Genomic DNA, 17550 nt, shown 5'->3' with positions numbered 1-17550 from the left:
TGATTAGAATGTCGAGAGGAATAAAGACCGTGTCATGTGAAAATTGGTTGAAAGAATTGAAAATTTTTAGCCTATATAAAAGACGACTTGAGGAGCAGGAGGAGTCATAATAGATGTCTTCAACATTTGAAAGGTTGTCACATGGAAAAGGGGTTGTACTCATTCTGTTTAACCCTAAAGGACAAATCTACCAATGGTGGGTAGAAGTTGATGACAGGCATATTTAGATTTGCTATAAGGAAAAGCTTTTTCAATAATTAGAGCTATCCGAAAGTAGCATGGGATACCTTAGGAGGGAGCAGATTCCATTTCTTTAGTGGTCTTCAAGTAAAAGCTGAATAAAACCTTGTTAGGTAAGTGACATGGTACAATGGAAAGAGCATTGAGAGCTGAATTCAAATCCTGGTTCTATATCTGGGTAACTTTGATTAAGCAACCACCTCTCTGGACCTCATTTTCCTTCTCTGCCAAATCTGTGAGGGGAAGGGGTCGGACTAGGTGGCCTCTAAATTTCCAAACAGCTAGGCATGTCCTGGAGCCCCTCACACCCCCAAATCAAAAGAGCTTGAAGAGGCCTTAGAAGTCATTTAATCCAAGTCCCTCATTTGGAAGAGAAAACTAGGTCTTCATTGGATTGGTGAGGTTAGGTTATTTGCCAAAGACAGGGATCTTTGAAAGATTTGAAAGGGATCAAATGAAGGAGAAGGGATTAGAGCCCAGGGTTTCTAACTCCTGGTCTAGTATTCTTTTGACAACACTGTGCCATTTTCCACACATACTTTTCATGCTACACTTTGATGGCTTATTTTTCCCTTCTAGGTGGCTTTGGAGTATTATTTAATACTTATTTCACCTGTACAAAAATGCCAGGGGTAGAGGGAAATGGCAGAGAGAAATAAAGTAATTTCCTCCTATCATGCATCCTTAGGGAAAGTCCTCATTGTAAAAACTCCTGAACTTGTAGAGTCCCTTCAAAGTCACCTCGTGACTCCCCAGCAGGCAGCAACAACATAATCAGTTTCTATTCCCCTCTAACAAAGGAAGTCCTCAGTGCCCCTCAGAAAATATTTAGAGAATAATTCAGGGAGTAAGAGCTGGAAATTACTGAATCCAAATATATCATTTTCCAGAGGAGGCCCCTGAGGTACAAAGAGATGAATTTACTTGCTCAAAGTCACCCAACAGAGATGAGATAAGAACTGAATCTCCTGGGGCAGCCAGGTGGTACAGAGGATAGAGCACCACTGAGTTCAAATCCGGCCTCAGACACATAGCTGTGTGACCCTGGGCAAGTCACTTAACCCCATTGCCTAACCAAATTAAAAAAAGAACTGAATCTCCCGACTCCCAGTCCAGGGAATCATCCACACAACAAACTCATTTGCACTTAGAGAAGGCCATTCTCCTTATCCTGGTGAGGTCAGCCACATGGCAGCCAAATCAAGTCAAACAAAAAGAGAAGGCACATGTTTACACATGAATGTGTGTGCATACATGTGTGTCTTCTACAAAGCAGAGATGGGAGTAAAAAACAACATCCTATTACCACTCTGAATCCATAGGATGCCCAAATTCTGTAAATTACCTGAGTAATCAGTATTTCCTTTACTCTTTGGTCTAGACTTTCTTCCATGCTTCAGTTCCCAAAGCCCAAATCCAGACAGCTTCACCTGCATTCGACTGTCAACTAAACAGTTGGGAGGTTTCAGGTTGCCATGGGAGTTCAATGGGCTTTTATGGAGAAACAACATTCCCTGGGGGGGTAGAAATAAAACATGATCAATTGTACCAAAGCAACCTCTCCCAGAATATGACAGAGAAAATACAAAAGGAAAATATATACACGAAAAAGAGGCAGAGAGAAGGGGAAAGGAACATCACTGGGCATTCATTCAACAGTCATTTATTCAATGCCTGCCATTAAAGAAATAGTCCATTAGGCACTACAAAGGATATAAGAGACTGAAAAGAGGATCCCTGTCCTAAAGAAGATTCCAGTCCCTGAGGAAGACAAAAAATGAAGCAACAAGACACCACGGCACAGTGGATTGTGTGCTGAATTTGGAGTAAAGAAGATCTGAGATCAAATCCTGCTTCTGGTACTGTGTCATCATGGGCAAATCACTTATCTCTTCATCTGTTTCTTACCCTGTAAAATTTGGACAAAATAAATGTGGTACCTTTCCCACAGGTTTGTGTATAGCTCAAATGACCTAATCGATATAAAGCAAATTTTAGTGTTCTATAAATGTCATCGTTTTAATTGCCAAAAATGTTAACAGACAGTGCCATCAAATAATAAAATCACTGGACTTGAAAGTCAGAGACCTAAGTTCAAGTGTCTCTTATTAACTACATGACAGAATGTCTATTTTTTTTTCTTCTGTGAAATGAAGATAATAATACTTGGACTTTTTTCTATGTCACAAAGGTATTATAAGGTCTCAATTCAATTCAATATGCGGTCATTAAGTGTTCACTCTGCACAAAGCAAAGGCAATACACAGACAAAACAAATAAGAGTTCTTGTTCTTCAATAGCATACATCATTCTGGGGATGCATATATAGGTTTTATATATGTATGTGTGTATACACACATACATATACACACACATGCGTGTGTGTACATTATCTTTCTATGTCCAGGTGTGCATATACATACATATATACATTTTTCTATATATTTCTATATACATATGTGTACTATGATATATGTGTAGATTATGTTTCCATGTATATGGTATTTGCATGTGCAGATAGATAGATCTATACCCATGAGGCCCCCAGCCCAAGCCCCACCTACCACCGGCTGCTAGATTATGGGGCCGACACAAACCAACCAGAGACCCCCTTATGTTAAAGGCCCCAGCCTGGCATCTCCATTCAGAACCCTTTGATGAACAGAGTTACCAACTACAATCCTTTCAGTAAAAGAGAAAAACATGAAGAATTACCAATTGCTCTGCCGCTGAATTTCCATCAGAAACAGGTCATGACAGACTGATCTTACTTCCCTTATTAAGGGTAGCCCTGGCCAATGCTAAAAATATGGTGTACCTAGGTTTTAGCAAAGCATTTGATAAATCCTCTTACACTATTCTTAGGGAAACAATAAAGAGATGTGTACTACATGAAAATTAGATGGTTTTGAAACTACGAACTGGCTGGACTCAAAGAGTAAGCAGTGTGGTATAGTAGAAAGAATAGTCAGTTAAGAGCCTCTGTTTAAGTACTATTTCTGCCACTTACCATGTGTGATGCTGGGAAAACTACTGAAGGTTTCTGTGCCTCGGATTACTCATCTGTAAAATGAGGGATTGGACAGGATGATCTGTAATGTTTCTTCAAACTCTGTATCTGTGATCTTCTGAGTAATTATTGATAACTTCAAAAGAAACCTCCAATGGAGTGCTTCAGTTATCTACACTTAGCCTTGTACTGTTTAACATTTTTTTATACCAGTGACATGAATCAGGGCAAAGAGGACATGTTGTTGTTATTATTCAGTATTTTCAGTCCTGTCAGACTCTTCATGACCCCATTTGAGGTTTTCTTGCCACAGATACTGGAGTGGTTTGCCATTTCCTTCTCCAGCTCATTTTACAGATGAGGAAACTGAGGTAAACAGAGTTAAATGACTGGCCAAGGGTCACACAGACAGTAAGGGTCTGAGGCTGGATTTGAACTCAGGTCTTCCTAACTCCTGGCCCAGCATTCAATTCTCTGTGCCACCTAGCTGCCCTAAAAGAGGGAATATTCATCAGATTTACTAACAACAAAAGCTAAGAAGAAAAGCTAACTCCAAGCAACAGAATCAGGATCCCAAAAGATCTTAATAGGCTGGAGCAGTAAACTGTGGAGACAGCTCAGGACTTGCAGTAAAAAGCAAAAAAAAAAATGAAACAAAAAAACCTGAGTTCAATCATTCCTCTGATATTTACTAGTTGTGTGACCTTGGGCAAGTCAATTAACTATTCCATGCTTCAGTTTATCTGTGAAGGAAATAATAGCACCCACCTCACAAGGTTGTTGTGAGGCTCAAATGAGCTAACATATATAAAATGCTTTGCAAACCATAAAGTGCTACATGAATACTTGTAAATTTTATTATTATTATTATTATTATTATTATTATTATTATTATTATTATTATTATTATTATTATTATGGAAAATCTTATCCTTGGTGTTCTGGGCTGGGCTCAAGACCAGCTCCCTAGTGATTGAAGTTCAATATTGGAACAAACTTCATGGGTCAATTAACAAAAGAGACTCACTTAACCATAGCAGAAGGCTCTCAACAAAGCAATGCACTGAGAGCACTTCAAGTTGATTCGGTTGAACAAAGGTCCCTTGCCAGAGCTGCCTGTCTCTTCATATCAGTCAAGCATCAGAGCACACCTGGGGCTCCTTGTGACTGCTTCTCTTTCTGGTAACCAGAACGTGATGTCAACAGCCTGAGCCTGTAGTCCTCTGAGACAACAAAGTCTCAATACCTTTTATGGAAAAACTGGCCTACATTGCATGGGACAGAAATTAGGATAATGTTCTCACCATACATATGGGTTCAAGGAATCTATTTTACAAAGGTAAAAGATGATACAACAGTTTATCTGAAAGTAGCTGGCAGTCTTAGTACTCTGACAACTCAATATAAAGCAACAGTAGTGAAGGAGTTGATTATCTGACTTTATTTATCCTGTCTGCACATCTGGAATATTATGTTTGGTTTTGGATATCACATTATGGATAAGCCAGAGATCATCCGATGAAAGTAACCAGGAAGCTTAAAGACCTCATGTTTGTATTTATGAGGACTGGTTAAAGTAGCCAGGCTGGAAGGAAGGGAAGTAACATGTATCTTCAAGTACTGTACCTGAAAAAGCAAAGCCTCGAAGAGGGATTAGACTGCACTTCTTTTGCCCGGCCCCAGAGGGCAGTATTGTATAGTGGAAAGAGCCCTGCATTTGGCATCAGATCTGAGTTTGAACCCCAGCTGTGTCTCCATCAAATCAGGCTCTCCAGGGTTCAGTTTCCTTATATGTCAAATGAGGGGCTGGATAAGATGACTTCTAGGATCCATTCATCTTTAAATCTATGAGCCTATGGCAGAACTAGTAGGTAAGTAGAATTTGAAAAGAAGTGAATTTAGGTTTAATGTCAAAAAGGAAAAAAGAAAACCTTCCTACTGATTATAATTACACCAAAAAAAGGAATGGACTTCCCCAGGATGTAGTGGGCTCATTCTCATTGAAAGTTTTTGAAGGCTGAATGATCTCTGGTCAACTGTATTTCGGTAGAGATTCTTTGGAGGGTATGGCTTAGACTAGACAGCTAACAGCAGTCAATCAGTTACAAACACTTACTAAGCAGCTGCTTTGTGTTGGGCACTATACTATGTTCCTAAAAGAAAGTCCCTTCCAAATCTAAAATTCTGTGATTCTCTTGGTTGTCTAAGTGGAGGGAATTCCTGAGCAAAGGAATGGAGATGAGAATGAAAAAGTTGTCCTTAGAAGATGATGACACCAATTTGCTAACTTGGAAAAGCAATATTTATTTGGCAGGTGGAGAGATTTTATTTTATTTTCCTTCTTCAGTTTTCAGAAAGGAAACAAAGGCTAAAGGGATATATTTGCTTTTCTGAAAGAAGAATAAAAAGTGAGCAACAGAGTAGTCTGAGGAACTTGGTTCTTGATCAAAACATTTGGGTGTGCTCAAACAGTCACATCAAGGCAATCTTGCCCCATTGCCCTTTTGTGTTGTTGACTTTGTTCAGATCTTCCTTCCTGTCCTTGCTCAAAAGATAAAAAAGCCCTGATTTACTCAGGTGATCACATAACATGAATTCCAAAGTGCTGCCATAACCCACTGATACTCTTTAAGCTATTTATGATTTTTTTTCAAAATGACGTGTGGGAAGAAACTGTCTGGCATGTTTCCACTTTCTCCAGGAGTAAATGCTTCTATCCTTCTTTCTCATTTATTTGGTGCTGTTAATAATCCAGGCTATGGAACTACAATTGGCACCCAGGCAAATCTAAGACACATAGCCATTCAGTGTCAAAACGGAACATTAGAAATCTTCTTATCCAACCACTTCATTTGAAAGATAAACTAATGCCCAGAGAAGGGAAGTGATTTGCCCAAACACAATGCATTGACAAAGTCAATACTAGAACCCAGGTATCTCAACCCCTATTCCTGTGCCCACACCAAGTTCTTTTCTACTATTTCAACAAGATGACTTCTTTTGGCCAAAGTGATATACCCTTTCAAGGAGCAAAGCTCTATTTGTTTTGGTGGGGGTGACAAGAGCAGAGGTTTTATATTTATGGAACATTCAATAATTATTTCATCTATTATGTCCTTGTAGAGAACTATGACATTCCAATCCTACCATCAAGGGCATCCCTGGTGGAGTTCAGAGCCCTGGGCAAGCTATACTGTGTGCATACCTCCTCCAACAATTATTCTAGGAGAAATCAAAGACAAATGAATATTTAGGACAGTCTCTGAGGAGAAAAGAAATCAGAATAGAGCAGGATGCAGAGTGTGTTTGTAGAATGGAGGAGAAAATGTCGTTGGCGGTGGTGGAGGAAGGAAGATGACTTGACCATTATGAATTTCAGGTCTTTTAGCATCAACTGGGGAAGCTACCTTTTTCTCTTCTTTGAGCTACCTCTCTGAGGCACTGTTTCTAGTGAGCATCATAATATACTGGAAAGATGGACAAGAAATTAGAAGATTTGGATTCAAGTCTTTGCTCTACTACCAGTACTGTGACTTTCGGCAAGTCACTTTTTCAATAAACATTAATTACGTATAAGGCATAGTACTACACAGTGAGGATAAGAAGAAACGGTGAAAGAGTTCCTACCCTCTAGGAGGAGCGATGTACTGAAAGAAATAATACAAAGAACAATCCAAGGTAATTTGAGGAGGGAGCAAGCTGTGGTAATTGGAGGGATCAGGAAGGCTTTATGGAGGAGATGGCACCTGACCTGAGACTTGTAGGAGGAAAGGGATCCTTAGAGATGACAGAAGGTGGGAGTAAATGGGGGCAGGAGATGGAAAAGTAGAATTTGGCAAATAAAAAGAGACAAATCTGTAAAGTCCATGCAAGGGTATAATATGAAAAAAGGAGAGAAAGAAAGGTCAGTTGGGGACAGATTAAGACTCCATCCATAAATGTCAGGCTAAGAAGTTTATATTTTATTTGAGAAGAAAAGTAATTCAAGGAAGCCACTTGGCTTCTCTTGCTCTCAGTTTCCTCAGCTATGAAATAAAAAAGTTCAACTAAATTTTCTTTAAGGTCTCTTTCTTATCAATTAACTATTAATGAAAGCACTACATTAAGGCAGTCCAAGGAATATAAAAGAAACTGAAAATATCATCTCTGACCTTGAAGAGAAGAGGAAGGGAATAAGCACTGATATAGCACCTATTATGTGCCAGGCCCTGTGCTAAGCCTTTTTGCAAATATTAATTCATTTGATTCTTATAACAACCCTGGGAGGTAGGTGCTATTATTATTTCCATTTTACAGTTGAGGAAACCGAGCTGAACAGAGGTTAAGTGACTTCTCCAGGGTCACACAGCCAGTAAGTGTCTGAGGCTATATTTTACCTCAGTTTTTCCTCACTCCAGGCTACTAATCTTTCCTCTGTGCTACTACTGTCTCTAAAGGAGGCTTCACTGAGGAGGCTCCATTTCCATGAAGAACACCAAATCGGTACTTAGTCTAGCTTCAGATTCTATGACCCTGGGATGGTGCTGCCTTGCAATAGCCTCTCAAGAAACAACCTCTTAGTTTTGAAGTCTCAGATCTAAGGAAAAATGTTACCAGACAATATCTCCTACTTTGAATAGTGTAATGAATTTTCTGAGAAAATTTCAGTCAGGAGAACATTCCCTTCTCTGGTTCTCATTTTTTTTCATCTGTAAAATGACATGGTTAGATTAGGTACTTACCAAGGTCTCTTCTATCTCTAACACTCTATGAATTCATAGACAAAGGACTCGAGTGACTTGGGTGAAATGTCACATTAGGAAAAGCCAAGATATGCAATAAGATTTGGCATATCAGGAAAGGGAGGCAAGATAAGTGCTAAGTGCTAAATCATTTGAACTAGAGCCTACCAGCCTCAAACAAAATGGCAGCAACATTTCCAAATGGGCATCTCTTCAACAATTTATATTGGATTTCAATGCAGTTAGATAAATGGTTGAGATTACAGAGAGATGTGTCAACCAGCTCTACAATGGGATGGGTCCTGGAACCACTCATTCTCCTACTTCTCTTAAGTTCCTTCATTATAATGAAATTGCATTTCACACATTTAAATTCCACATTGCATGACGATGCACATATTTACAATTATTTTACACATACAACACTGTTTAGTCACTGTTTAGCCAAGACTGAAGAAATTTATTCCCACTTGTTCATATGCATAGAATGTCTTAGGCATAATTGTTCTTCACCTGCTTTGTCAAACACAAAAGTCTGTCTAATACTCACATTGGCTATGTCATACGCAAAAGATAGCTTGAATATCCAATCCAATTCAATGTCAGAATTTCTTAGAACATCCTGAAAAATACAATTATTCAAGAGAACATTCTCCTGTGACTCAATCTAGAAACAAAGTGGAAGGTCTTACATTCTAGGATATATTTCCAACACGGATCTCTTTGTATACTTAGGTACATGCATATATACACATAATGTACTTATACATACACATAGGTGTGTGTATATATATATATATATGTATATATATACATATATATACATATATATATATATAATTTGAGTCAGAAGTAACAGAATCAGACTTTTCTGGATATTTTATTTTCAAAAGAGTCATAATATAGAGCAAAAAAGTACTGCGTTGGAGTTACAAGGAATAAAATTTCATTTTGAGACCTATTAGTAGTGTGACCTGAGAATGACATGAGTATTGTCACATCATTTAACCACTTTAAATGTCATTTTCCTTATCTACACAATTATAGTAACAATATATCCCCTACCAAGCACACTGGGTTATTGTGAGGAAAGTGCTTAGTAAACAATGAAGTACCACATAAAGATGAACTATTATTTTAATTCTAAATCTGATACCAGAAACTTTTCTGGAATGGAGAAGCTATAAATTTGACCATATACAATGAGATTAAGTCATTTTGGTTTTAAGGACACTTCCTCATTCCTAGAATGTACACAGGCTGTAGTATGAGCCTTGGCAGGAAATTAAGAATTGGCTTTGACACCTTACCCCAAAGATGAAACCAAATTCAGGCTATTTCTAGACCTAAACAAATGAATGAGGGCCTTGGTAGTTAACCTTTTAACTTGACCCATGTAAACAACTAAACAGATAACTGCAATTCTATTATTCAATCAGAGAGAGAGGAGGGGGGGGGAGGGAGAGAGAGAGAGAGAGAGAGAGAGAGAGAGAGAGAGAGAGAGAGAGAGAGAGAGAGAGAGAGAGAGAGAGAGAGAGAATGAATACCTAAAATGACCTGGCCAGATCCTGAGAAGTTTCCTTGCTAGAAGCTACTAATCCCTTTTGAAGGACCATGATTATCTCACCTTCAGACTTCCTTTCCTACAGTACTAAATGACAAGACAGATGTTGGGTGGCTCACAGCAAATACCAAAGAAGGGAACTAGATTTTCATGCTTCAGTTCACACATCTGAAAGCAAAGAAATGGTAGCAGCAGGGGAAGTTACATTGAACATCAAAAAATATAACAATAATAATAATAAGAATAAACAACTCACATTTACATGTCATCTTATTCACCAAACACTTTCCTCATAAGAAACATTAAGGTGGTAATATAAATATTCTTATTCCCACTTTACAGATGGGGCAGCTAGGTGGCACAGTAAATAGAGTGCCAGCCCTGAAATTAGGAAGACTCATCTTTCTGAATTCAAATCAGGCCCCAGATACTTACTAGCTATGCTATTTAACCCTGTTTGCCTCAGTTTCCTCATCTGTAAAATGAGCTGGAAAAGGAAATGGCAAACCATTCTGGTATCTTTGCCAAGAAAACCCCAAATGGGGTCACAGAGAGTCAGACACAACTGAAAACAACTAAACAACAACAGATGAAGCAATGGATGCTAAGAAAGGCTAAGTGACTTGCCTGCGATTACAACTCAGCAACTTCAGAAGCAAAATTAGTTATCAGGTCCCACTACTCCAAATTTGGTGCTTTTTCTACTGTTACTTGGCATGAGTTACTCAAGAAGAAGAAGAAAGTGAAAACCTCTTCTCCCAAACAGAAATAGGCACCTATTTGCTTGGTATTCAATCAGTAATCATATATCCTAGAGGCAGAAAGATGGATTCCATGGCCTCTGAAGGCTTTCCTAAACCTTCCTTTGCCCCTCTAATCTGTTTCAGTGATTTTTATTTTTATTTAATAGATAGAACCACATAAATCACAAGCAAAAAGAACCTATCATGTTTGACTTCCTGTAATATTTCACAGCTATTTTGTTTTACAGTGCTTCTGATGATTAACACCAATGTGTAAGGCCAGTGATTCTCAAAGGTCATGTCACAGCATGCTAGTGTGCCATGGATTTCTTCTAGGTTTTCTACAAATTATATGGAACTTAGACTTGTAATTACATGTGTGTGGGGAGGGGGTCTCCTTTGAATTATATGTAACTTAAGCTCGTGGATGAGTCTCCTAGTGTGCCCTGATTCCTTGCAGCAAAGAATAATACTGTGTTATAAGTAAGCAAAGTTTGACAACCTTTGGCATACATGTAGGGTGAGGAGCCAGGACTGGGAAATCCTAATATGTGCAAAAGACAAGACAAAGAGGGCCTACCATAGATACTGGAATTAGAAGGAAGGAGGGAAAGAGAAAAGGGAGGGAGGGAAGGAAGAAAGGGAGGGAGGAAGGGAAGGAAGAAAGGTAGGAGAGAAGAAAGGGTGGACTAAATGAATCCATAGTACTCAAAAGAGTACCCAAACAGGCAGCAGGAAACCAGAAAGAAGCCTTAAAAGTAGTATTATAAGGCAGAAGAGTCTAAAACTGAAGGTCAGAGGCTAGAGATTCAGTAATGGAATAATAACTAGCAATTTTGGCTTCCATGACAAAGCATACTTAAAACAAACAGTACAAAATGTACCATCAAATCAAATACTTAGAAACAACAATCATTTGGGCAGGAGAAGAGATGCCAGTTCATTAATCCATGTAGAACAGACAGTGATGCCTTTTGTGTGGTGGGTTGGGGATAGGGGTGGAACCAGGGTAGAGTTGGGCTTTGGAGAAGTTCATCCAGGGTTCTAGGAGGCAGCAGCCAGTCACAACTACTCCAAACTGTGTTAAGTGAGAACATTACCTGGAGTGGGCAATGCAACAGCAGAGAAGAAGGCATTGAATCAGTGCAATTTAGCGGAGAAAGACTTGAATTTAGAGGCAGGAGACCTAGTTCTAGTTTTAACCTTTCCACTAACTATTTGTGGCATTTTAGCTAAGTTATTTCACCACTCTGAGCTTCAATTGACAAAAATCTTAAATCCTTGACATATCAATGTATAAAATGAGGGAGGATTGGACAAAATGATTTCTAAGGCCCTTCTAACTCGAGCATTCCACTATTCTGTGAGCAGTGGTTCCTGCTGAATGAATTCCAGTTACAAGTCATTGTAGCAATAAATGTTAGAAGTTCTTCCTGGCATACAGTAGATGCTTAATAAATGTTTATTGATCAAATGATAGCAAGAGCAGAAGGTCAAGTCTTACCAGCTGTATTTCTCGTAGAATAGATGGCTTCCTAAAACAGGATTCTTTTTCATTTTCAATATATCAAATGGCAACATGATTGCCCTGGAATCAGAGAGAGAAAAGGGGTTTTCTCAAGCCAGGAATATGAGACAGAAGGAAGCATTGCAGTAGAGTAAGAAGAGGTGCAGCAGAGCAGGGGATTGCACAGGTTTGCCCCCTCTCTACCAACACAAAGAACTGTTAGCTAAGAATCACCATTGACTTCACTGTTCAAACCACTCCCAGAACATTATGATACCATCCTCCAAGTCTGAGCCTCAACAACTGCTTGATCAGGCAACCAAAAGATATTTATCGAGCATCTGATATCTTCCAGGCACTGGGAGAGGATACAAAAAAGTATAGGAAATAGAGAGGTAGAGTGAAAAGAGCACCAGACTTACTAGCCGCATGACCTCAGACAAATCATTTAATTTATCTGAACTTTAGGTTCCCAGTCTATAAAATGGGAATAGTCCTACCTGCCTTACTTACCTAATGGAGTTATTTTAAAAACTTATTTTAAAAAGCATGTGAGATAATATATACTAGATATATACACATATAAATTTGTTATATGTGTACATATAGATATATACGTATATGAGAGAGACAGAGGGAACACAAAAGGGGAGGTGGAATTTTAAAATGGTTGTTGAATGAATGAATTCAACATCGAAGGCAGAGGAGCAACACTTTACAAGCAGTAATATGACTGTATGAAAGCTAAATGGAAAAGATTCGCTCCACAAATGATTTGTTTCATGAAGAGTATAGCAACTGCTATGAATATTTGGGAGTTCTAATAAACTCAAAAACTTTTTTAAAAATCCCTTTCTGTAAGAAAATGCTGATATCAAACACTGATTTTGAGACACTTTCCATATGAAAATATATGTCTGCTACCTCCTTCCTTTTCCTCTGCATAACATATTATACTTTCTAACCCTTTCTTCCTCAATTTGAAGAGAAAAATATATATTTTTGTCTGCATAATTTTTCCCCTTGTGGATAGTTATCCATGCCAGGCCTGAACTTCTGAAGACATAGTAACCACAGTTGTTAGCAGTAGATTGCATCCCTCTGAAGGTTTGAAAAGAATAGCTAGACACATAGTCCATCAAGGTAGAAGCTATATTCTCAGAATATAAAAGCCATCAGGGCAATAATACTGCTTCAACAGCAATTATATTTCCTTCCATTTTGTCGATAAAATATTTGCAACACTCATTTCCCTCCCTAGAAATACATCTATAAAATGGAGGTAATAATACTTGCTGAAGAAGACAGGGTCTGTAGCTCATGTAATGCTTTATACAATTCAGAATGCCTTCTCAGCATGACAGAATGCAAAAGCTAAAAGTGAATGGGGTCAGAAAAATGCAGTCAGGACCAAACTCATCGAATCTGTACCTGGTAAAGGCCCACAGTGGTATAAAAGGCTCCTTCTCCTTGCTTGTCCTGGAAGTCTGAGCTCAGATTGCTTGAAGTCATCAAGCTTGAGCTACAGCTTTCATTTCCTCTAGACACAGGTGTGCCCCTCTGTGATTGCTGCAAGGAAGGATTCAGGGTAGTAAAATGATTTTGCAAAGTGGATCTGAACCCTTCCTGGCTTCTCTGGGGCCAGGGAAATCTCTGCCCTGAAATTTATGGGTGTGAGAGATGATATCAAGTTTAAATAAACCAACCAAGAAGACTCTGATAAACATCTCCTGTGTATCAAGCAAGGGGAACAGAAGCAAAAAAAAAAAAAAGGAAGAAAGAAGGAGAGGGGGAGAGAGGGAAGGAAGGAAGGAATTCCCTCAAGGACTCTTGTGTGTGTATTTAGGTGATACATACATACACACATGCACACACATTTATATTACATACATAAAATATGTTAAATGTTTGCTACGTGCAATGCATTCTGATACTTTTCTGTACCAACTCTAGCCCCTAGAAGATGGCTGGACTAATAGTAGACAGTATCTCCTTACTTGTGCTTTGATCTTGATTAAAAGGGTTTTTTTAAAAATCATAAAATCTCAGAGTTGGAAGAGACCTATAAAAATCATCTACTCCAATCTCCTACCCAATGCCAAGAACACTCCTCTCCCAGTTACAAGAAATGCATTCTCTCATGAGGCAAACCATTCTGTTTTTAGACCATTCTAATTGTTTAAGATTTTCCTTAAACTGAGCTGAAACCGTTTCTGTGAGTTTTTTCCCCTTTGACAGAGCCATAACTAGGAATTACTGGGTTTGGAGAAAATTCACTGGGTGCAGGGAAATTATGGCAGCACAGTGGGACAATTTAATTGACAAGTGCAGTCATGCTGGGAAAGGGGGTGAACCTATAGCCCTTAGAGTTTAACTGGGGCCTCAGATGAACAACAGCAGAGGACCCTGGGGGACACACAGTAGTGGCCCCAGAAGCAAGTCATGGGTCCAGCCCCTTGGGGATGAATCTCACCCTCTCACTGACTCCTCCCCCTAGTAAATGCATTCCTGGTGCCCTGGGGTAAAGTTCCAGGTGATTTGTATCACAGTCTGTTGATACTAGTTCTGCATCTACTCTCCACCACCCCACCCCCCACAGCCACACAAAATAAGTCTACTTGGTCTTCTACATCACAGTTCTTCAATTAAATTAAGCCAATCATCACGTCTTCCCTTCTCCGGATTAAACAACTCCAGTCTCTTCAAACAATTCCTTAGGAGAAATAATTTCCAGACCTTTGACCATCTTGGTCACTATACTTTAAAATTGCCTTCCATCTGTCAATCTCTTAAAATGTGACACTCAGAACAAAGCATGATGCTCAAACATGCTATTTCCAGTGCAAAGTATCACCTCTTGTAACCAAGGCACTACAATTCTATTGAGAGAAACTAAGCTGGGTCTCATGTCAATCATACTACTAGTTCACATTTAGCTTCAATTCAATTTAGCTCAACAAATATTTACTGAGCATGTACACAGAGTCCAGCATAATGCCTTTCATTATACCTGGCACTGAGAGATGTAATATAAATAAAAGGAGGCCAGTTCTTTTTTATAAACTGCTATCAAGCCAGATCTCTGTCATGTACTTTTACAATTGGATTTTAAAATATCAGTGCAGAACTTGGCCTTTTTCCTTGTTAAATTTCATTCCCCCCCCATCTTATTAGGGACCCCTTTCAGTCGATTTTACTGCCCTGCAGTTGTTATTTAGTGAACAATGGCTAGTGGTTCAAGCGGCCAAAGAAAGTGGACATGGTCCTGAAGAAGCAAACAACTAGACACAGCCTGAGAACACTTTATTTTCTTGGCAGCATATGACCTAGGACATAAAACTGCACATCGTGGGGATTTAATGGGGTTCTTTACGTATGAGTCAACATGGCTCTTATTTAAAAACTAGGTAGCTGAATGGATGTCTTGGAGCCAATCCAATACCCTAGACTATGACAAATGAACAATCATAACAATTACCCACATGCCTGATTGTACCTTGTTAAGGGGCAAGATGATGATGTCCTCATAGTTGATTTTCCACCAAGCATTATTATGTGATACTAATAGGTTCTTTTTCTGCATCTTTAAAAAAGATACAATGCTGGCAGATCCAAAGACTGTTACCAGGATGATGAGAGCCATCATAATGATCATGGTGAGACCTGGATGAAGAAGACACCCAATTACTCGGGACTATACAATGTCGTAGCTAAGCAGGCACACGTAGAGGGCAGAATATTCACATACAGTGATATAAGTAATGGGTCAATCAATAAACATTTATTAAGTGCCTACTTTGTACCAGGTACTGTGCTAAGCACTGGGAATGATGGAGAATAATTTTTTGCTTATTGCATAGATTACTGGAGTTTAAAGGGACCGTAGAGCTTATCTCATCTTATCTGCCCCCTACTAGAGGTGGCTACTACTGCCCCCTACCCTACTACAAATATCCTTTCTACTATATTCCCTCAAGAGCAGCTATTTAACTTCTTCAATACCTCCATTAACAAGGAGTTCACCATCATACAAGGAAGACTAACTAACCCATTTCTAAGCAAACATATGTTTAAGAGTCTGCAAGGAATAGAAGCACCAAGTTACAATAGGTGGAAGTGATGAGACAGGTTTCCTGCTCTTATGAAGCTTGCAGATTTTTGTTCATATTTAGGAACAGATCCAGGTAGATTGTGAAATGGGAAAAAAATCATCCTCAGTGTCCCCAGCCTCTATTTTCTCCAAGTTCCTTCTTCATTGCACTCATATCCTTATCTTCTTTCATACCTTTTCTCAGTAAAGATTCTGCTTGTATCTTTGTGTGAATTATGATTAGTAACATTAACTCATATTTACATTAACATGCATCTTGTGTGTAGAAGATAGTACAAGGCTGTTTTTGTTTTGTTTTGTTTTTTTGCATTTGAAAGATGAGGAAATAGGTCAGAGGTATCAAGTGATTTTCTAAGTCACATGGTAAACGTCAAGGTGTCATATATAGATATATTTGCATAACTAAGCTCTAATGACATAATGATTTATTTATCTTCATTCCATGAATCTTAAGCTTAACTGTGGAACTATATGGGAGGGTGAAGGAAGGGAAATCTTGCTAAAACAATTGACATCACACCCTAAAGATTGCAGGTCTGCTTCAAGTAAACATACGGTTAGCTCTGTTTGTATTATTGCATTTACACAAATCTAATGATCTCTTGGTTTAAAATCAGTCAGGTGCTAAAATTCTGTGGAAAAAAATACTAATACCCAGAAATTTCTCCTGAATTATTCATCTGAGATTCCTGGTTTGATTTGATTTCTTCTTGTCTCTAGGTATACTTATTAACTTCTCCTGTCAAAAAGGATGAGAGGGGTGAAATTAAAAGCAAAACTTTTTCTGAGAAGAATTAACTTTCAAAGCAAGTGCAATATTCTCTTTTAGGATGAAGGAACAAGAGTTCAGTCCCGGGCTTCAGCTATAGCAAAGTAAGTGATCTTGAATAAATTGATTAAACCAAGATGAAGCCTCCTGATCACATCAAATTCAAAAGGTACATGTTCCTTTTCTACAGTTTGGAATGATGGGAACCCTGAAATGCAAGGGTACAGGGGATCTGCCTCAAAAGAATTTGACTACTCAAACCTTCTTTCAGAATAGCCAGGTTTTATTATAACACTAGTTAGGCAGGAAAGATTCTTAGTAAATCTGCACTATTGTATTGCCAATGGAAGCAGCAGAGATTCCTAACAAATCTATGCAATTTAATGGGAGTAAGATAGGTACTTATATACAAGAGAAGACAGTGAGAAGATCTGTATGGGATTAAGGAGTGGCAAATGGCCTGGGATGGAACAGTTGCAGACAATGAAAGGAGTTAAGTGGTCCTGGTTAGGTCAGAGGGCCACAATGAAAGGACAGTCAAAAGGATTATTGAGTATCTAGGTGGGTTGGGATGGACCAAAAGTCTCAGGCAAACACCAGGGACTGGGTTCAGGGGCTAGGTTGTGTGGGAAAGTTCAGGTTCCACATCTCATCACTCCATCAGTGGGGTGTACCAGAATGCCAAAATTTAGAAGGTAGAATTAACGCTTGTACTCCTTTAACAACTGAGCTTAGCTCTTAGTTGGCAAAAATAATTAGTTAAAATAGGAAGCTTATTTCCCCCTCTAACCTCTGCAAGATAAATTCTCACTGTACTGGGCCCTCCCTACTCAGTGTTTCAGAAACTCTGTCTCCTTGCCATAGGATCTTGTACATCAAGATCTC

At 38.8% G+C, this 17550-nt stretch overlaps 1 protein-coding gene across 1 annotated transcript in view; it reads right to left on the bottom strand.

The window, feature by feature from the left end:
* The window catches only part of LOC110209599 (guanylate cyclase 2G-like), a 64893-nt gene that overhangs the window by 27916 nt on the left and 19427 nt on the right, over nucleotides 1-17550 (bottom strand). The window contains 6 exon segments of the mRNA XM_078151615.1: nucleotides 1586-1754; nucleotides 8522-8593; nucleotides 9599-9703; nucleotides 11783-11866; nucleotides 13217-13354; nucleotides 15264-15448. Of these exon segments, the coding sequence (XP_078007741.1) occupies nucleotides 1586-1754; nucleotides 8522-8593; nucleotides 9599-9703; nucleotides 11783-11866; nucleotides 13217-13354; nucleotides 15264-15448 (753 nt within the window).

The sequence above is a fragment of the Phascolarctos cinereus genome, unplaced genomic scaffold, assembly GCF_003287225.1.
Source record: "Phascolarctos cinereus isolate Bilbo 61053 unplaced genomic scaffold, phaCin_HiC Scaffold_3;HRSCAF=262, whole genome shotgun sequence".
NCBI classification, from domain to species: Eukaryota; Metazoa; Chordata; class Mammalia; order Diprotodontia; family Phascolarctidae; genus Phascolarctos; species Phascolarctos cinereus.
This window is presented reverse-complemented; position numbering and strand designations above follow the sequence as displayed.